Source organism: Thermobia domestica, chromosome 3 (assembly GCF_964235325.1).
Source record: "Thermobia domestica chromosome 3, izTheDome1.hap1.1, whole genome shotgun sequence".
Classification (NCBI taxonomy): Eukaryota; Metazoa; Arthropoda; class Insecta; order Zygentoma; family Lepismatidae; genus Thermobia; species Thermobia domestica.
This window is the reverse complement of record NC_137456.1, coordinates 18,323,587-18,346,529: the sequence shown is the minus strand read 5'-3', so window position 1 is coordinate 18,346,529 and position 22,943 is coordinate 18,323,587. Positions and strand designations below refer to the sequence as shown.

General features: G+C 37.6%; 1 protein-coding gene across 1 annotated transcript in view; it reads left to right on the top strand.

Annotated features, from left to right (window-relative positions):
• Positions 1-22,943, top strand: part of LOC145680212 (17-beta-hydroxysteroid dehydrogenase type 6-like) — an 88,136-nt gene that overhangs the window by 44,461 nt on the left and 20,732 nt on the right. The window contains exons 4-6 of the mRNA XM_081750526.1: positions 1,680-1,812; positions 3,509-3,620; positions 8,130-8,228. Coding sequence (XP_081606652.1) covers positions 1,680-1,812; positions 3,509-3,620; positions 8,130-8,228 — 344 coding nt within the window. The remainder of the gene's footprint in view (positions 1-1,679; positions 1,813-3,508; positions 3,621-8,129; positions 8,229-22,943) is intronic.

Here is a 22,943-nt window from a genome sequence, read left to right as displayed (position 1 = left end):
AAATCGCGTTTCTTTGTTCTAAAAGTTTTGGAAGTTTCCCGCCTGATATCTGCGAAATTTTGTGTAGTCATTTCATTCGGATTTTGTAGCCAGCGTAATTTTGCCTGTTATTTCATATAATTTGCCGTAATTTCATATAAGTTACGTAGTACAATGTGAGGCTTTACGTTTGATTGTATGCTGTGTTGATACTATTTGATTTTCCGAGAATAAAATAGCAACGTTTGAAATATACGAGTAAATGCTGCGTATAAACGACAGTACTTTTACCACATTTTAAAATTTCTTTTTGAAACTGTTTTCTCGATACATGCTTACAAACGGTGTATTAGTGTGGAAAGTCGGACATGGCACCTGGGCTCACCTTCGTTCAGTGTAGTCATTTCCAACTTGGCGATATATCACACAGGAATGGGCTTTTAGGATCAGTCAGAAGAAAAAAGAATAGGTTAAACAAAGAAGGGTAGAGAGCGAGATAGGTAGAATGGAATAAAACAAATGTTGGAAATGTTCGATTAATCATAAACACACGAGAAATGTATCTGCAAAACCAATGCCCGCCATTTCTGTTCTAGTAAGTTGGCAGCACTGAACGTTACACGATTTTCATCTGTTGTCTTTGTGGTTAGTAGTCACGGAGTACCGAATGATTGTCATCTGTTTTGTACAGGTAGAAATGTAGCTCTTCACGAACGACCCGTTCGGGAGAGTAATGCTCCCGGAAGTACGTTTTTTTGCGCGCTACTCTAGCCAGCTGTTTTACGCGCTATCCTAGCCAGCTGTTTTAAGTTAGTCACAAAATTTGTATCATGGAGTACAAGGGGAACAAAACGAGCCCTACGGGGCTCCTAACCCTTTCCTACTACTACTACTACTTATCTGCACAGAAGTAAGTAAATCACGTTTTTGAGTATTATTTTCAACTTATTTTAATTTTAAAAAGTGTTATTAAAAAAGTGTAAAAAAATTTCTTGGGCTGGGTTTGAACTCACACCAAAAGCAATATTCGTTACTAGCATATAGCGCTAGCGAGGACCGACAGCAGCAATCCTTTGATTTCTGCTATTTGAATGCAATGTGGCAAGAAACGCCAACCAATCAACCACAAAACGCCAATGGATAACGCCAACCAATCACAACTGTATTTTTCGATCCTACTTCCGGGAGCATTACTCTCCTGAGCTAGTCCTCTTCACGACGGAACAACGTGTTCTCATAGAGAAAACTTATTACAAATGTGGTATATATTGTGCAGAGACTGTTCGCAAACTCCGTGGAATGTTTGATCAACGTAATTTGTTACAATTGAGATTGACTAATTGCTAAATTTGAGAAAACCGGTTTGGTTGGGGACATTAAACCCTCGGGACGTCCTCGTGTCAGTCGTTCTGCGGAAAACATCTCCATCGTGGGTGATAATGTTGCTGTAAGTCCGGTGAAATCCAAGGTTCACAATAATGAAATATTTCCAGAACGAGCATGCAACAAATTCTATAAGACAACTTTTGAAAATCGTGTAACATTCACTGCTGCCAATTCTGACTCATTCTGCAAGAAAATCGTTGGAATGAAAGTCGTAGGCAATAATAATTTACTTGAAGAACTCACTTTTACAAGTTTACATTTTTAATGCACAACCCGTACAACCAATAATTAATGATTGATTTCATTCATTCTAGGTCGATACACATTTCCAGGTTTCTCTGCTTATTCAATGTCCAAATATGCAGCTGTTTCGTTTGCAGATGCTCTCCGCAGGGAAATGAAAAAGTTTTCTGTAACCGTTCATACAGTTGAGCCAACGCTATACAAGTAAGTAGTGTAGATCTGATTTTCCTTATTAATGTTATGGTAGGGGTCTACATAAATTAGGTAGAAAAGCGTTATGTTACATAAATTAGGTAGAAAAGCAAATGTAGTACATGTTTACGTGCTCCTTTCATGGATACATGCGTGTCTGGAAACAGTCACCCCAATGGAGGCAGAAAGGTCCGTAGCAAATGGCGCTTCTATAATCAGCCATTGTTTGGTAGGTAAGGCTAAGCGATAAACAGCATTATGAACATAACAAATCTTACTTTAGTACTGTTTTTAAATATAATTGTGTTGTTTTCATTTTTCCTTACTATACTGTTTAATTCTCAATTAACAGCTAAGATTCCTTTGTAATAAGAGTAGGAAATTTATTGTGTCATTCGATCCTCTTAAATACTTACTTCAATTGTAATAATATTTTCCAAAATATGTATTAAGGGTGTCGTATAACTGAAAGATATTTATATGCATATATGAGAAGTGATGAAAAGTAAGGTTAGCCTGCATGTAACGTGTACATATATTATTTCATACAACCAACACAGTCAACAGATAGTACATACATTAGGTTATTTTTCGACAGTCTCCATATTGGTTGAGGCAGTTGTCGCATAATGGGATGTGTTTGAAGATTCCCCTCTGGTAAAGAACTCCTGTTCTTGCGTATTTAGCCACATTGTCACGAAGTGTTTTATCTCCTCGTCTGAAGCGACAGCCTCCTAAGGTGATTCGTCAAGTGCGGAAACAGGTGAAAATCGCTTGGAGTGAGTTCCGAATCAGCTCCTCCACGCGAGCTGTGTTCAAATCTGTTGATACCATGCTGGCTCGGCCACTGCACTTCTCGTCGTACAAGTTTTCTCTACCAGCCGCAAATTTTCGACACCATCCTGCAACATGCTGATGAGACATTACAGTCTCTCCGTAAACCTCTACCATCTGCCAGTGAATTTCAGACGCGGTTACATGTTTTGCCTACAGAAATAGAGTAACTGATCGGACTTCTTCGCGAGACCAGCTTTCCAAACGAATCGCCATTTGTGTTTACCTATAACCAGCGCCGTAGGCGGTGGGTTGCTGAAACTCTGCACAGTTGCCAACTCTATATATTAAAATTACCGCACCCCATGTTATTTTACAGCAGACGAAACCCCAGAAAAGTCATCCTTGTATCTTCAGTTTCTGATCCTTCCTCGTATATGTATAGTGTCATTTTTTCTTTAAACATACTTAAATTTTGTATTTTATTATAATGATGGTAAGATTTTATTATGAACAATTCGTACCTTACGATAACAGTTTTTATCAGTTAATATTCATATTAAAAGAGATTTAATAAGGATTTAGTGATGTTAGGTTAAGGTAACATAGCTTTAGTTAATTATAATAATGAGTCTTGGGTACCTAATCATTGAGTAAATTACCTGTGGTCTCATTCTGTACGGGTATGAGTCAACGAAACGCAAAATATAATTTTTAGTTTGCAATAATCGATGCATCACTAACAATTGCTTACTCCAGCTTTCGCGTTTCGTTACGGTCCGCAAAATTTTCCGAGGACTGGTATGGTACGGAATTAGAACTCTAAACGATGCTGTAAAATTTTACCATAGTTTACCTATTGATAAAACTGAATTTCTCAAATTTCTTTCATAACAGTTTTGTTACGTCCCAATCTGTTCTAATTTTACTACAGGACTCCAATTTCTGAAGAGACACACATCCGTGGCAATCTGGATAAATTTTGGAAGCAGTGTCCCAGTGACATTCAAATTTGTTATGGAGAAGAATATTTCAAAGATTTTCAAGTAAGTTTCTAATCCTTACACACTAGAGTTTCGCTATCAGCCCCACATGGCTTCTGTCGTGTAAGTGCCAACAATGTGACGCAACAATCTGTGAACGATTATAGTATTTGTTTATACTGTAACTGAAGATAAATACATACAGTACTACTGTGGTTTCCATTGCAGTTCATTACCATGGCTTTGAAAAGCCTCTACGTACAAACTCCGAGCTCTCCATGTAGATGCACGTCTCATATAGCCTCGCTGCTGAGAGGGACGCTAAACCCAAAATCAAATCAAACTAAGATTTTTTGAATTTTTATATATGATAATATATGTAACTTTAGATTCAATTGGAGCGAAGCTCCTCTTTACTCGACTTAAGATATTCCTTTGTCTGGATATTCCTCATAGATGCCTGAACCGTTCTTGAGAGTCTTCATCCCGGCGAAATTAAAATACCGCTAATTTTACATTAAATATGTGATATCTTCAAATAGATAAAAGATAATTGAAATGTAGAACAAAAGCGCCCTAGACAATATCATTTTACATGAGAAACCGTTATCATGACTCACTTATCTGCTTTCGATTTCGAGCCATTTTGAAAATCGGCATTTATTTTCGCCTTTCTAAACGGCTGAATACGAAAGCCATTAAGTGACTTGTGATAACGGTACCTCACGCAAAATAATATTGTCTAGGGCGCTCTTGTTCCATATTTCAATTATCTTTTATCTATTTGAAGATATCACATAATTACTGTAAAATTAGCGGTATTTTAATTTCGCCGGGATGAAGACTCTTAACCAAATTTGACATGATAATTCGAGAGCGTGCGCTGAGTGTCATAGAAGTCCCGATCGGACATATCATTGAGGATTAATGACCGAAAAACTGGGTTACAAGCATTAGAAATAGCAGACCAATTTCAGCATTAGAAATAGGGCAAAGCCTTTTTCATTTTGTTGTACGAACATAGTTTTTCAAAGCCATTACACTTTTCGCTGATAATTCAAACACAACTATTTGCATGTCGTGTTTGTTCACGATAATAATTGATGCACTAAAAAAAATCTAAAATCGATAAAGGTCGATCGCTTTGCTCCAAATTTGCAATTAATGCGTACCTAGTAAAGTATAGTGCTGTATGTATTAAACTAAATTTCAGATACTCTCAACAATCCGCCACCTCTTTTTGCAAGGAATGGCCGGATTAACTAGAGTCTACTGTATAATGATGAATGGTGATTTAGTATGTTTTACGAGCTAAAGAAACTACGTGTTAGCCTACAGTATAACGTTTTCAAGAAAGCAGGTAGAAACAAAGTTGAAACAAAGGTAGTGAAAATAAACTATAAAGATTTTTTTTTTTTTTTTTTAATAGCATGATACCTTGTGGAAGACCAATAAAGAACTAAAAGATACAGTGAGTTTTCAGGACGGAATTTTGTGCTTTAGAAATAATGTAAAATAGAAATCTAAAACATTTTGATGTTCAAATCTCAAAATGTGAAAGAAGCCCTGAATGAGTAAGTGACTGATCAACACTCAGGCCAAACCGCTTAAAATAGGAACTATATATTTGGGCAGAACATACGAATTGTGATGTAAGTTACCGAAGGCTTTATGGAAAAATCAGATTTTTGGAGTGGTGCAGCTAAGTTTTATTAAAGGGAGATCTAATGAGTGGGGCATTTGTATGAGGTATGATCGAAAAGTACGCGACTCATTTTATTGCGATCAAAGTAATAAGTTTGCATCAAATATGAATCAATGTCCTTCAAAGTACTCCTCTTGGCTTGCGATGCGCTTATTCCAACGTTCATTCCACGATTAAAAGTACTTCCGGAAATATTCTTTCTTCAAGGTCTTCAACTACGTCGTCGTTATCCTTTCAATGTCGGGAATGGTGTCAAAACATCTTCCTTTTAGCATGTTTTGATTGTTAGAGCCAAGAGTTGCACGATGCTATATCCAGAGAATACGGCGGATGTGGACAGATAGGAATACTTTTTCGGCCAAAAACTGTTCGTCAGTCAAAAGTAGGGGAACAAATTTCGCACTCATTTGGAAATCAGCAAGTAAAATGCTTTGCACGGACACGTACGAAATGTTTAGTCCTTCAGAAATCTCTCGAATAGTCATTGGCCTTCTTGAACGAATCATTTGTACTACGTTTTGCACGTTTTCATCTGTTTTTGACGTCGAAGGACGTCTCGATCGTTGCTTGTTTTCACCCGACTCCTTGCCGCTTGTGAATTGGTTATACCATTTGTAAACAATCTTCAATATCACCACTTCATCGCCATACACTGATTTTGTCATTTCGTAAGATTCTTTGGCACCTTTTTGCAGCTTAAAACAAAATGTTAATGTTGACGAGTTGCTCCAACTCCATGATTCGCAACACTCTTAATACGTCCTCACGGCCAACTGACATGTCACACCACCCAACTCGCTCAAACGTTGATAGGTGGTGCCAAAGTACATTCACCTTACTTTTTGATCATACCTCTCTCTCACACACACACATTAACATATTATATATATATATAGTGGCGGATAAGGATATGATCAAGGGAGGAGCTAAACCATTAAACCATAGTTTGCCCCTTTATTTGGTGTAAAGTAGGATTGAAGCCCAGTTTATCCAGTGTATATTGAGCCCCTATAGCTCCCCCTTGGATCCGCGCCTATATATATATATATATATATATATATATATATATATATATATATATATATATATATATATATATATATATATATATATATAGATAGATAGATAGATAGATAGATAGATAGATACAGCTGGCGTGGTTCAATTGTTACATAATCGATTCATTATTAGGGAGCCGTGGATTGAAACCCTGGGTATCGTCCTGATTTGAAATTCTCAGGATTTTCAGATCGAGTGACGGAGTTATATTACATATAGTCATTTCTTTTTCTTCCTTAAAATGCAAAATCTAAAATAATCGTTTCCTTAATTTAAAGAAAGTAAAAGTATCGTTTTTCGACAGAAAGCTTTGTGTCGAAAAAAATACAATATGTATGTATATATATGTGTGTGTGTGAAGGACTGACACTGTTTTTAAACGAACATTACACTTCAGACTCATTATAGGAAAAGTTTTTTTTTAGTGATCATCTCAAAATTTAATACTTTAGAAAATATTCGCAGTCGCTATTGCATCATAAAATAATTTTGAATTTTTGATATTTCAAAGCAGTAGAAAATGGATAAGTCCGTCACTGGTAACTAATAAATATCTATGCAAATCGCCATGAACAGTATTTGCTTTATGCTCTCTGCCTCTGCATCCTCCATATGGAATTGGAACAGTAAACGACAGATTCGTATTGTATAGAATATGGCGATAAAATATTTTTAGGAAACATTGTTTCATTATGAACTCATTACTCAGTTATTGTAAAGTTTAGGAAATGAACCAAGAGATTCCCGTGTTCCTAAACTATGAAGCTTTAGCTTTAGCTATAACCACCAGTGGCATATTTACGATTTTGTTTTGGGGGGCTTTACTAACTTTCGGAGGTCGGGCTTTGCCTCAAAATATGAAAATTCTGCAAGATATTTCATATACTTTACTATAGTAAATAAGATTTCGGGAGGGGGGCTTTAGCCCGGAAGCCCCCTCTAAATACGCCAATGATAACCACGGAAGTAATAAGTATCTGCAATTAGTCACCAAGAAGATAGAACTGAAGAAAGCTGGAAATATAAAACTTTTCTTATAAATTTCCAATTTTGATGACATGAGGAGAAAAGTACCAGGAGCTAGAAGAATTTGTGACGCTCCTCCTTCCAATCCAGGTCGCCTCAAAGATTTGTCCTGCTCTCTCATGTAGCCGGCCAGAGAGAACAATAAAACGTGTTAACAATATGAACAATAAGAACACTAAAACGAAAATAAAATTTTCTTGTCCATTTAGCAACATGTTGTTTTACTTATTGTAATTTTCGTATTTATAATTCTTTTCCTATGAAATTTACCACAAACATATATTTCTCGATTATACACATAGTATCACTATTAAAAGTACCCTGCAAAATCATTATCAAATTATATTCTTACAAGAAGACAGTTATAGATATGCGACAATCATTTTGGACATGAGTGTACCAAGAATGAATTCCAACACTCTGTTTTCTCTTGAAGAAGTCGACATCTTCATCGGGTTCTGGGGACGCATTCTAATGTTTTACATTTCTATTTTGCAATCGGAATGCTTCGGGTTCGAATCTGATGACCGGTCGTACTAACGGAGATTTATCTTATTCTAGCAGCTGAATGTTGGAATAATACATTTAATAATGACTATGGTTCATTTCCTTTCTCGTTATTGTTTATATTTCCGGTGTAAAATTGCTTCAGAAAATTTACCTGGAACTTGCTTGCTTAAAAAAATATAGTTATGTACAGTATATAATAATACGAATTCTAGGTAACAAGTATTGCATTATTTTAACACTTTTTTCTATGTATATCTTTCTCTCTTTTCTAGGACACAATACAAAAGCATTTAAAACGTGCCAAACCTGCGTCGAAGATCTCAGAGGTCGTTGATGATATGCTTCATGCTGTGATTGGAGAGAATCCGAAGGTAGGCTAAACGAGTATGAAAGGCTAGCTTTAGACGGAAGCATTTTTCGTAGCAAAAATCGTATCATCGATATCCTACCGTGTAAAGTAGCAAATGCTATAGCATTTCCCATGACGTGGCATATCCTATGGAATTTCTTGTCGATAGAACCTGCTCTATTTTGTAGCATTTTCCTCAGCATTTCTGGTCCTATTGTAGCGCCATGGTATGTTAAAAGGAAGCGGAAGATTTTGTGCCAAATATCCATGCTCTTTGTTTTGTGTGAAAAATTGAATTGTAGTAAAGAAAAATGAGTTGGAGTGAGGATCTATTATTATGCTGATTGAAAACTATGAGGAGCATCCTTGTTTGTACGAAGTTAAAAGTCGTTTGTGTCCTAATAAGAATATGCGACAAAGGGCTTTAGAAGAAATAGCGACTGAAATCTCTGCGTTAGTTTCGGAGTCATAATTGCGCTCTTCTGCAGTGATTTGTTTGCTGCGCCACGACAAGATGCTTATCAAAATGCTACCGTGTAAAAGCACCATATACTTTTGATGTCATAGAATTTTGTACGAGATTTTTGGCAGCACATCTGCTTCGAGAAATGCTACGATAAATGCTTCCGTCTAAAACTAGCCAACGAAAACCAGAAATTAGATCTATGTTTCCGTTGTTTGTCTTGAAGTTTAATATTTTCATCTGATGCGTTCCAACTAGGCGTTTCATTGACTTATGTTTCGCTCCCGTCGGCAATTGGCAAGAAATCTTCTTTGGTAAATATCTTTGGACTGTACGGCACAATCCCGCATTGTGCTAGTTTTTACGTAAGCCTTGCCGATCAAAACTGCAGTTTGCACTCCTACTGCGTAGAAGTGTTTGAATGGTGATATAAAAGATATATCCAATGGTCGTAGTTTATGAGTCGAGTGAGGGGGGAGACTAACAGAATGAACGGGATCCACACACCGTCCTATCACATCGAGATTGCGTGAATACGTGAAGAACCCATCTAGGATTAGAGTACGTTTATCTTGGCACACTTCTGACATTCGGTCACGTTAATCTACGTTTACTGTTATTTCAAAATAACATTATGAAATGATCTTCGATGCTCTTCTGCCATTCTTCCGCTAACATTGCGCTCCCGTCGCTATAGAATTTCTATGGTTTCTGGTAGAAATATTGTGACCCGTGGTTTTCATACAGGGGTGTAGTCACGGGGGGGGGGGGCATCGGGGCCATGCCCCGCAAATAATTTTCTGCCCCCCCCCCAAAAAAATGACTACCTTTTAAAACATCATCGTAAGATTACCTCGCTTCAGTTATTTAAAAATAACAAAGTTTACATATCTATAATTAATAATTTTACGGTAAATTATTATCAGGCTCACACACAAGCATTTGCTTATGTGAGCCATTTTCTATCTTCTCTTTATTCTTTGCATAAGAAATACAAAAAGTTCGTAATATAGAAATAAGTATATTGAATTAAGTTACTCGACACCGGAAGATAGACATGACTTCTAGAAGTCCGAAGTCCTGTCATCTCTGAATACCGGGTACGTTAAACTCTATTAATAAAGGGAATCTATAAAGTCCGATTTCCTTTAGAGAAGTAATAGCACTTATAAGTAGAAAATTTACTTGTTAATTTCTGTAGCAGTTATTTTTTTTCTTATTCTTTTATTTTATTCTATTAATATTTTGTATTTTGTTATTTTATAATTTAATATGTTATGTATTTTTATGTATATTCTTTAATATATTGGATACACCCAATACATTATATTTTCTTCTTTCTTTAAATAAATAAATTATTTACCGATCGAAAAATAGTATGGCATCTCTTTCGTGTAAGGAATGACCAAATGAATCTTGCTACATCTGCTACAATTGATTGATCTAGAGTTCCTGTGCGGACCATGTCCAATATGAAGCATGAATATATTTTATATAGGCCTATTGGATATAGTATACGTAAGACCGTCTGAGTTCCAGAAGAAGCTGGACGCCCATACTTTTAGGGATTATTCATTGAGTATCTAGGAACTTAGAAAGGGGGTAACAAACCCACTTTAATTTACTTATCCACTGATACGAAAATAAAAAAGAACGTACCTATTTGCCCTTGTACTTTATATGCTATAGCGCATTACATTATATGCAACAAGGATTTTGGTCTGCATCACGATATAAATTTAAAAATATTTAACATTTTTCGAATCGAAATCAACAAAATTTATTCTAGAAAGTAAAAATAGAATGTTAAGCACATATAATGAAGACAACGTTAGGCTATGTGATCTGTGGAAGACAACGCAGTGATTTAATTTGGTAACGTATAAATATATAATATGAAGTATCCTCGCCCACGGAAGACAGGGGGTTCTCATGTATACTATTACCCAGAAGATTTTCCAAGTCAAAGGGATTTGATACATTTCTGTTTTAAAAGTAATTAAGTGGTTACGTTTCCGTTCACGATACAAATTCTCGTATTGGCATAGATTGACAATTATTATAAAATAGGCCGGTTGTTTGGCAACAGTGGTTTGTCAGTAATCCACACCAAAAAGTTTGTTTATCTTGTGCACAGGAAAAGGCGAATATGTTTTTACTAAAGTATTTTAAGAAAGAAATCACGAAAAGCAGCTCAGAACATTATACTGATGCTCCAAAAAGAGAAACAGAATGTGCAAGATTTTAGAAGAAAGGAAAATAATTTAGAGACGCAATGTGCTATAATAGTGACTTCATAGTAGTTGGCCTCTTCTCAAAAACGACGGGCTCCTCCTAGATAAACCTGCTGGCTACACCCGTTTTCACAACCCTCTTTTGAAACTAACTTAACATCATTCAGGGAGTTCTGCAGAAATCGAAACAAACTCGTAATCAATTTTTCAGATATGACACGAGTTCGCTACATTTCAATAAAGATTTGCAAATAGAAATTCGATCAAGTAAACGTTTTTGAGTCAAATCATGTGGCACCCAAACATCGAGCTTCTTATTTGTAGCCAGCTTTCTCCAAATGGTTTAACAGTGTTAGGTGATGAATATTTAAGTCATTGACGATTGCATGACTGCTTACACGCCAGATTATCATCCACTTTTAGTGATGAGCGCAAGAGTCTTGGTCTTGCAGTTTTTGCAAGACCAAGACCAAGACCAAGGGGTGCAAGACCAAGACTCTTGCGCAAGAGTCTTGCACAAGTACCGGCTCTGTGGTAGAGCAGTCACGTGTGGTTATACGGGTCCCTGGTTGGATTCTAGCTTGCGCCATGGGTACTTTTAGATGGGCAAACACCGCGTGCGTGGGTTTTCTCGGGAATTTGATGTTTCCTCCTACTTTCTTCATTCCACCATTTCATTCATTTCTCAACATTATCGTCTCCCTTAGCCTCGATGCATAATCGTAGGACGTGAAACTAGATACTTCATTTCATTTCAAAGCATATTAGTGTTGTTTTTCTTCCAAAACTAAAGAGAAATGCAGTGTCAACTATATGGGTACGGCCTTGGCTTCCAGACTCAAGCATACGTTGGAAATTTTTAATGTGTGCTCATAAAATTAATATCGAAATAACATTTTCACGACATTGACAAAAACTTAGTACATGTGACCGGAAGTTTGATTTCATGCGCGGATGCTTACACGTTGAATAATTGTTTATCAATATAACTTTTAGCCTCCTTAGGTATACGACATATCGAGGATTGAGCGATATAACGTTATACTACAATAATAAATCTATATTATAACATTGAAAGTGACTATTTTTGTGACTCCTAATCTCTTGAACCACCCGATCGATCTCGATAGATGCAGTTTGGACCTGGGAGTGTTTCCATCATTTCACTTTGATGGTAAAACTTAGGGGAGGGGAGAAAGGGGAGTTATAAAATAATAAATAAAGCTTAATAACTTGAACAAAACGAACAATTTCGATCAAATTTTTAATATAGATGAGGTTCAAGCCTGGAATGTTATATGTCAGTTCACTTTGACGGAGCAACATAGGGGAGGGGAAGATGTACAAAAATCAGTATGAATAAAAATAAAAGTGACTAAGTTTATGACTGAATAACTTAAACCGATCTCAATCAAATTTTTAACATGTATGAGGTTCTTTCCTGGAAAGCTTTTTAGAGTTTGTTTCACTTTGATGGTAGAACCTAGGGGAGGAGGAGGGAAAGGGGATATATATATATATATATATATATATATATATATATATATATATATATATATAATAAAACTTAATAACTCATGAACCATACGACCGAACTCGATCTCATTTTCAGCATAGATGACGATCGGACCTGAGATGATTTCTGTCATATCACTTTAAGATATTTAAAAATGATCGAAAATGACCGATATTAAAATGGAATCTATAGTTTTGGGGGTTGCTGAGATAAATAGTGACACTTCCGATGCTTTTTAAATCAAAATTCAGCCCCGTAGCTTGGCGGAGGAGAGGGGAGATATATAGATAGATATATAAATGATCGAAAATAACGAATATTAGTGTCGAATCCATAGTTTTCGAGGTCGCTGAGTTGAATACTGAGTCTTCCTATACCGTTTACGACCAAATTCAGCCTCGTAACTTGGGGGAGACATACATGATCAAAAATGACCAAATATTAGTGCCGAATCCATAGTTTTCGGGGTCTCTGACACGAATAATGACACTTGTGATGCCGTTTAAATCCAAATTCAGCACCGCAACTTGGGGAGGAGAGAGAAACATAAAAATAATCGAAAATGACCGATATTAGAGAGCGCTTTACAAATAGTAAAAAAATGATTGATTAACGAAGTATATTATTATTATTATTATTATTATTATTATTATTATTATTATTATTATTATTATTATTATTATTATTATTATAGTTTAACCCAACGAAGGGGGTACTTATTGCTAGTAATCCATATTAACAAGTGAAACTTTAAATAACTTGGAGTTTGATGCCGTTATTTTGTGTTTCTAATACAGGTCAACAGTATTTATATAAATTGAGTTTACACAAAAGACATAGACAGTTGAGTCGTTTTCAGTTTTTACCCAAATTATTCTAAAATATTAGGAGGTTTGATTATAATAATTATCATTTTAATTTTCTCTCCTCTTTTTTTTTTTTTTTTTTTTGGTCAATATTCCTAAACATATCATCATCGTCATAATAGCTATTCTGCCATTATTGGCAGGTTATTTGCTACAACAGACAAAGTTCGACGTTCGGTGGTCCTCAGCTAGTCTCTTTGTCTTGACGTAGCAATTTTCTGTTTTAATACCTTCCTTCAACTAGTCTGCTTCGCTCCCTCTCTCTCTTTTCTTCCACAATAGTCTCTAGCACGTCCCTCATACTACAGTTCCTCCTAAGCCAATATCCTTACCAGTTCCTCTTCCTCCTCTTAACAATACCCAAAATTCTTCTTTTTTGTTCCTACTGCTAATATTTCTAACACCTTCTCATTCGTTTCCGTTCAACACAGCTAATTATCTCATCCTTTTTTTTTTTTTTTTTCATGCCCATGTTTCGAAAGTCTGCAACTTTTTCATCGCTTTTGCGTAATGTGAATGTTTCTGCCCCATAGAGTACATATTGGAATCAGTAAAACAAAGTTTCAATATTTAAGAAGTTTGTTTAATACAAGGATTAGCTAATCGTGGTTGAAAAAAATGTGACGCCTTTAGAGTGTAAAAATTAATTTGCAATTCATGGTATTTCAATAATCTGTGCCGTCTGATTTTCTTTCATGCGTCTCAGGGGTAGCCTCCCCAGTTTGGGAACCAGTGGAGTGTTGGAGCTGTTAAAAAAATATAAACAGATTACGAAATGTTGTGATTTAGGCATATCTTATAAGTAGTGAAGCGCTGGATCCCATTAAAAAAATAAAGGTCATCAGCTATGTTGTACACTATCATCATACTTACACGACGTTAAATTATATTACATTTAGAAACATACATTGTGTTTCCGTACTACTGGTGCATTGCAGAGTTTATTATTCCTTATATCCATAGTAAACTTTACCTATGAAAAGTTTGAGATTTCTTAAATGCAAGACTTGCAAGACTCTTGCATGCAAGACCAAGACCAAGAACAAGACTGGGTGTGCAAAACAAAGACCAAGACCAAGACAAAGGGTTCAAGTGCAAGACCAAGACCAAGACTCGATGTGCAAGACCAAGACCAAGACCACTCCGGTCTTGGTCTTGGTCTTGCATTTGCTCATCACTATCCTCTTTATCTGTGATTGGTCACCAACGTCGAGGAGCATTTTGGACATTGACATTTCCAGACTGAAAGCGACTAAGCAATCTTTTGGTCGTTGCTCTTGCCTATAAACAGCACAAGATTCTTCACGAGTCTGCGAAGGATTTAACGGCTCAATTCCTTAGGTCTCATTCTAAGAATTTTAACGTTTTATGCACATCTACAGCTTCAATTGTCAGGTGTCAAATGACATTAGCTCCGATTCATTCATACTCATATACTCTGAGATTTGGGACACTACCTCCATCTTGTGCGTAAAAGGCTCCATACTCTTCCCTCGACCTGATAATTTTTTTATTATATACAAGGGAAATTCTAACAAACCTGCGTTTGCGCATGCACGAGAAATGGCCGAGAAAAGCGACATCAGTCCTGTGCCGCTGTGTGCAGTAGTTCAGTAGACAGTGGAAGGAGAAGGTTGTGTTCCAGTTCACTCGTCCGCTATAACAATTGACAATGAACGCTTCAATAGAAAAACCCGCCAAATGTGAAGTGCGTGGGATAATATGATTTCTGAGTGCGAAACATCTTTCAGCAGCTGCGATTCATCACAAACTGTGTGGTGTTCACGGACCAAACGTGATAAGTGAAGGTGCCGTACGTGAACGGTGTCGCATGTTTAAAAATGGACGAACTGGCGTGCACAATGCGGTAAAAAGTGGAAGCAGTTCCACAGAGATGTTTTGGATCATCCTCCCTATAGCCCAAATTTGACGCAGAGCGACTACCACCTCTTCAGGCACATGAAACAGTGGCTTGCGTCGCACTGCTTCAACAATGACAATGCACTTAACAATGCTTTTAGAGGGTGGCTTCATTCTAATACGGAAGATTCTTTTTCAGAAGGAATTTCAAACCTTGTAAAACGTTATGACAAGTGATTTAATCCTAATGGTGATATGTTGAAAAATAATGTCATGTACTTTTCTAATGCGCATAATAAAAGTTCTGCATCTGCGAGTTACGTCATTGATGACCAAATGGCGTTTTTTTTTTCGAATTGCCCTCGTACTAATTTATTTTATTATTATACCATTTATTTTTCCCTACTATTGTTGTCACATTTTCAGTGCAAAACTGCTTTTACAAAAAAAAAAAAAAGTCATATAAAAGTAAATAAAAATGTAAAATAAAAATGTAAAAAAAATAAAAATGTAAATAAATAAAATAAAATAATGATGATGATACTGATATTGTGTTTCTGTATGACGTTCACTTTCCTTAAGACTATGATTGCGTGAATGTGTCACTGATTGCTGAACGCGAACCCACCGGGCCCAGACGGGCAAGCTGTCAACACTCACTGACCCATCCACTACACCAATCATCTCCGGAAAGTAGAACTCAAATCGTCCCAAAATGTGAAGATTTCTAAGCCTCCCTCATTCTCACTCGCAGTCCAGCATCCCGATCCGCAGGTCATAGCCTGCATCCCATCAAGAGATAAGATTACAAACCACAACCCGACAGAACAAGACACTGACCCAAGAGTGAAACTGACGGTGAATGCTTCGAAAATCTAAATGTTTGTGTTTACTAACCCAGATAAAAAAAAAATTCTCGAATCAAATCTAAATCGCGCAACGGGATGGAATTTCGGAAAAAAAAACTGAATGCCAAAGTGAATTTAGCTGATCTTATTAACGAAGTGAAATTTTCTGGCAGGTCTGTGATTCCAACCCCGGTCACACTAAGTGAAATCGATTCTGTGAGTTTTCAAGACGCTATATTTACTTTCGTTACGTACTGCTTTAAACACTTCACTTTCTGAGTACCAACAATACTATTGAAGTTACTATACTACATCGTTTTTTTAAAATAATTAGCTCTGCACTGGACAATGAAAGATTTTGTTTCGACTCGCACGCTTTATTTACACTAACTTTCTGTATGATAAGAGATAACAGGAGAATACATTTAAAAAAAAAATGTCGTAAAGGTTGGAAATTGAGGAAAATTCTAGACATAGCTGAATGGGTAAGTCCATCATTGCATTACATACTCTCTGCACATATCATGAACAATTCTACATACGTTTAGTTTAGTCAAAAACAATTTGAAAATAAAGACATTTACTACTATAACCACATGAGCCTTGTACTACACAGGTATCACTTATTACGGCTGTGTGCTACATGCTTTACTTTCTTTTCTTAGTATTCTCTCTTCAGATACCGTTGTGGAGGTGGGGTCAGCGCGGAGGATTTATACCGACAAGGTGACCTCCCTTGTATGAGCTCAGACCTAATCCACTTTGATTCCCACAACAAAAACATTTTCCTTTGAGATAACACATACACTAGATACATCTACATGAAAAGAAAGTACACTTAACCTAGTCCCTAGCCTAACTATCTAACTAACTTAAACTAAAACATATAACATCACTTTATTCAACAGATTAATAATATAGCACACACCCTGCTTCTTACCGAGGACGTATGGGACGTCGACCATTCAGCTCTACTTTTGTATGTTGTTAAAACAAAAAAAAAAAAGTCTTAAACTATGTGCTTAAAAATTCGAATTTCTGGTTTCTGGTGAAAGGAATTTAAAATACATAACGAACGTGTTGTCACTGACGAGTATCTCCCATTACCAATAGCTACGCAAGCACCCTTATTATCAATGTGAGCCGAAACTTTGTATACATTTTGTCTCATCGTATTCAAACTACAGTGAAGGTAAGCACAAACCAGAGAATGGATTAATTTTGTAATATAGCAGTACGGAAAATAATAAATAACAGAAAAAAGAATATACGAAATTACATATCCAAAACATAATTTTGGGGTGAAATGTATATACTCGAAAGTATACACATTTCATGGACTGTTGGTAACAAACATCCACACTGAAACTCCAAAAGAACAATCCTCCCCCCCTCCATTGAACGAGTGATTTATGTTACATCGCAGAGTCTGTATATTGTACAACTTAGGGAAAACTACGCAGCGTTTAGCACATAATATAAAACATCACAACACTAAAAGAATAAGCCATGACGAAATCCGATAATATAGAAATTTTGCAGGTTAGTACGTCCGAAAACAACTACTTGGATTTTCTGCTTACACACTTATTGGTCAGTTCCCTCCATGGAAAATAGAATACTAGTTCCTCTCCTACCTGATTAGTCCGGTTTTGGTAATTTTGAAGAAATAAATTACACCACCGCTATAACTGAGCGGTTTCTCGGTGTTCAAAAAAGTATGGGAATCCTCCTTCGAATCCGGGCGACTGAGCTGCACCACCAAGATGGCTTACGTCAACCACTCACACCCTGACGTATGAATTTTGCTCTCACAACTGTAGCTTCATCGTCCATTGAGCACAGCAAAACACTCTCTGTATACACAGACTGCCCAAAGACATCAAAGGTATCAATTATTTTGTGTCGTAACCTTTAAATACTTCTGTTTTCACGTTTTTTTATGGACGGAGATTATCGTACGTCCATAACTTAACACTGCTTCCGGTAAAAGACAATGACAATGGGAAGAAGATCCCTAATTGGAGGTTCATTGTGACGTAACTATACGATGATAGGTGTATCTATCAAGATCAAAGAAGCCGAAAAATCTCAACCACACCTGTGATTGCGGAAGATCCAATCACAGATAATTTAGATTAAACAAAGGGATGCTCCAAGAAGCTACTATGGCTGACTTTACAAATATAAAATTTTAAAGAAGATTTTTGAAATAAAAATTTTGAATTCTTTCGAAGATCCCCAAAGCCAAAAATATGAAAGAAAATTGACTGGAAAGGATTAAAAACGACCAGAAATTACCTTATTTCCTAAAATAATATTATATTTTAGCTAAATATACAAATAATTATTCAATGTAAAGATATTACTATATATTTCCCTCTAAATATACTAAAATCATTAGTTCAAGGAACTTAACGCAAATTTTGCGGTCTACTTCAAATCAAGTCATTGGTTAATTATATATTAAAAATAAAATTGTAATAAATATTAAATTCATATATACACTGGTTGCCCAAAACTTCCGGGCCATGTTACATTATACGATGTATAAGGTAACATCCTCCGGGAGCTTCGGAAAAAAAAAAATCTAACTTAGAAGTCCTAAGTTAAGCTCCTTTTTTTTTTCTTCTCTCTAACCTAACATTTTATTCATAAAATACACTAATGCAATGCAATCAATATAGGAAATGTTTTGAAAATTTTTCAGAGACCTTAATCCTAACAAAGAATTTATACCTACACTAAACGAACGAAAAGAAAATTGGACACAAAAATAGACTCAAAACAAACAAAAATTACCTTAATCAAAATTTAACCTACGATTCTCTTTCTTTTTTTTTTCTCGACTATGTCTTGTTTCTGTTCAACCTCCCAACAGCTCTCTCCTCTTTTCTTCAGAGCATCGAAATAATTTGAGATTATCGAAACTCTGAGTACCAATATTCTCTCCTTTTAAACTTTGTAATCTCGCTGAATTTCTAGTTATAGCGGAAACAATGTATGGTCCCACATAGGTATCCATAAACTTGGCAAATATTTTCTTTGGTATCGATGACACGTGATGTGTTTTAACCATTACCAATGAGCCTTCAGTAATGGTATCCTGATGTTTCTGCTGTTTACGTTCTTTCTTGGGCACCGTCGCTGGACTAGATATGACGAGTTTCTTGTCTTCACTGACAGGAAGTGACTCTTTTGGCCAGATAAAATTCTCCTTGAAGCTCTTGGACGCAGAATAGCATAGGAAACGCTCTGCCGGTGTGCATCCAAGTGCATCACACCAGGAATGGTTACACAAATCTTGGGCGGCTTTTAGAAAGGTACTCCATTTGGATTGATTCTCGCTACAATAGAGGCGGAGAATGCGGTGGAGGTCACGATGTCTGCGTTCGATAATGCCATGGGAGGAAGGATGGTATGGCGTGGTAAGTATGTGTTTGATTCGGTGTTTTTGACAAAACTCTCGCCAGACGCGCGACAAGAATTGCGGACCTTGGTCACTCACCAAATACTTAGGATAAGGTAGTTGATAGTAATATCTTTTCTCGAGGACAGCCACAATCTCCCTCGTGTGAGCCGTCCTAAGGGGGAAGAAACACACGAAGCGACTGTAGACGTCCAGGATAGACAAGATATACTTATAACCCTGACTCCTAGGAAGGGGCCCGACCAGGTCGAGGCATTGTTTCTCGAAGGAAGCAGAGGCCTCAACATGGCAGGGTTCCTTTCTGATCACCCTGTACGAGTACTTAGTTCGTGCACAAGGAAGGCATTCTTGAATATACTTCGTAAAAGTCGCACGCATACTTTTCCAGTGAAACATGGCCTTAGCGAACGACAAACATCGCTTCACACCAAAATGGCCTTTGTTGTGAATCGCCGAAACAATATTTTCCACCAAGCTGGCAGGAATGACCAGCAGCCAGACAGAATTTTGAGAATTTCTAATATAAACTAAATGTTTCTCCACACGTATCCTGTCATTGTCTCGAGAATCCTTCCAAATGGCGTGTAGCTTTCTACAATACGGATCTTTCCGCTGTTCTCGCCTCAGTTCCGTGACATCCAAGAGGTCAGCGTCCTCCGCGGTCAAGAAATTTATAAAATGATCCTCTTCTGCCTCAGGAATTTCTGGAGGATAACGGCTCAATAGGTCAGCGATTTCATTGTCAGAGCCTTTGATGTGAACAAATTGTAAATCGAAACGTTGCAGCTTGAGCAAAAGACGAGTAGTTCGAGCATCAAGATTTCTCAAACTGAAAGCATATGTGACTGCAGCATTGTCACAGTGGACCGTAGTCCGTCGACCCAAAATGAAGTAGGAGAACTTCTCGCAGAGGAAAAGAACAGCTGCCAACTCTAACTGGAAAACTGACAAGGAGGCCTCATGCGGTTTTATTCGCCGACTCGCGTACGCAATAACCTCCGGGTCATCCTGTCCCGGGGGAAATTGAGCCACGTAGCCAGCCAATGACTCCGCAGAGGCATCACTGAACAAATGAAAATCCAAATTGAAATCAGGTTGAGCAAGAGCAGGAGGACTACTTAGAAGTTCTTTTAGATGATCGAACTTTTCTAATAACTCCGAAGAGTATTCTATCTTCCGGTCCTTCTTAAGAAGATCGTAAAATGGAGCAGTTAAACCTGCGAAGTTTTGAAAATGTCGCTTTCGCCATCCCACGAGGCCAAGAAATCTCCGTAGAGCCTTCTTAGTTCGTGGAAGGGGAAAGTGACGGATGGCCTCATTACTTTTAGGATTTATTTTTACAGAAGATCCTGAAACAAGATGACCAAGAAAAGGAATTTCGAATTTGAAGAAGTTGCATTTCCGAAAATTGAGAGAAAGATTAGCCGAACGAAGAGTGTTGAAGACCTTTTCTAAATGCTGGAAATGTTCGTCTATGGAAGATGAAAAACAAAGTACGTCGTCCAGGTAAACTATAAGAAAATTTTTGAAGGTTTCTAATCCAAAAAAGGTGTGCATGACAGACTGGAAAACCGCTGGTGATGATTTCAAACCCATTGTTAAACGAGTCATTTGATACTGACGTCCTTTGTAAACAAAACTAACATATTTGTAAGAGTCTGGATGGATCGGGACACTATGATATGACTGCGTACAGTCCAACGAGGTGAAAATGGTTGCACCACTGACTCGCGCGATTAGATCGGAGATCGGCTCGACCTGAATCTTTGGTGCAATCACACGCTCATTGATACCACGCAAATCAATCACGGGCCTTAGCTCTCCAGACGCCTTACGCACAATATGTACAGGGCATCTGTATGGTGAAGGACCTTCAACGATAATCCCAAGTTTTACCCACTTATCTAAGACTTCCTCAAACTCTTTTTGAAGATGAATGGGTACAGGATACAACTTTCCTACCACCGGGAGGTCGTCGGAAAGCTGTATTCTATACGGCTCGACCTTTATGATACGGGGATTCTCTGTGAAGAGACACCTGAATCGAAATAATAAAGAAAATAACCTCTCCTGAGAATCCGAATCGAGATCGGTTCTCTGAGAAACAAAGTTCCGAAGTTCCTCCTTCGTGACCGATGGCTGAAACAAAGAGTCGTCCTCCTTATCTGAAGTTAATTCGGCGACAGTAACCTGGCAACAATGCTGCTGTTCCATGTCAATAGAGATGGTCTGTCCCGAGTCTGACTGAAGCAAAATTTCTTTAGACTTGCAATTTAGAGAAAGGTTATACCGAACGAAAAATGGGAATCCTAAAATACAGTGTGCTTTTAATTTCTGGACAACATAGACTGGGACTTCAAACACACAACCTTGGATAGTGAAGTTTAAGATCTGGAAACCTTTAACTTGGAATGATTCGTCTCCTGCAAAACCTTTTAAGGAGATATTAGTTTTCGGTCGAAGTTTGGCAGAAGGATAGATCTCTTTTATTCGCCTCCAAGCATCTCCCGAGAGCAAATTCGTATCCGCTCCAGAATCTAGGATACAAACCAAAGATAACTCTCCTACCGAACAAGTTAGAGTGGGTGAGGGATAGGATAAAAGAACACCTTTTTCCGCACTGGAGTCACACTCCCTCTCGTCTATCACGAAACGAACCGAGAACAGAGGCGTGCTCGATTTGTTTCCCCGAATTCCGGAAGTTACCAAAACATCTAATTTTGAATTTTGAGGTTCGAAATTAACTTCTGGACAGGTTGATGCCAAACAAAAATTTTGATGTTCCGTTATCGGACTTTCTACTTTTTGGGGAGTCGAGGAACTCATATCGCAGTCCACAGTCTCCCCTAATGAGGGCTGCGACATGCATTTCCCGAACTATTCCCATTCGCTTCAGATGACTGCGCCATCGGCGGCATGAACGACGTATACGGCGGAGGCCAACCAGTGGACATAGCCATGTTCACCGCTGGGGAAGGAGCGGATGTGGGAGTTGCCACTCCTCCTCCAGGAGGCAAATTCGGCATGTATCCCGGATAGGCTTGCGCTCCCGGTATGTGGTTCGAACTCGGCGCGCACTGTTGGGATGCACCTCGATGACATCCAAAGTTCATTGCTCCCGATTGGTAGTTAGGGTTGGAAACATATGGAGCATTCTGGTTTCCGTTCCCCCAGTTTTGCCTTCGGTTGTTGAACCAGGGTCTTCTGGCCTGAAAATTTCTTCTTCGACCTCGGTTCCCCAAGAATTGATTGCCATTTCCATTTCCCTTGGCATCACCATTCTTCTTTCCTTCGTCCTCCTCCGTCTGCGACGAAGTGTCTTTTGTCTGTTGAGACTTTCCGTTCTTTTCGGTGTTTTTTCCTATCTTCGCCTGCCGAATGTGCAGACGCTTTAATTTCTTATCTGTTACTGGTTCCATAGGTTCCGGATGACCTTCTATTTCGGCTATCTTAACAATCAGATGCTGAATATTCTTGGGCTCCACGGCTCGCAACAATTTTGCATCTCCAGCTGGCAGAC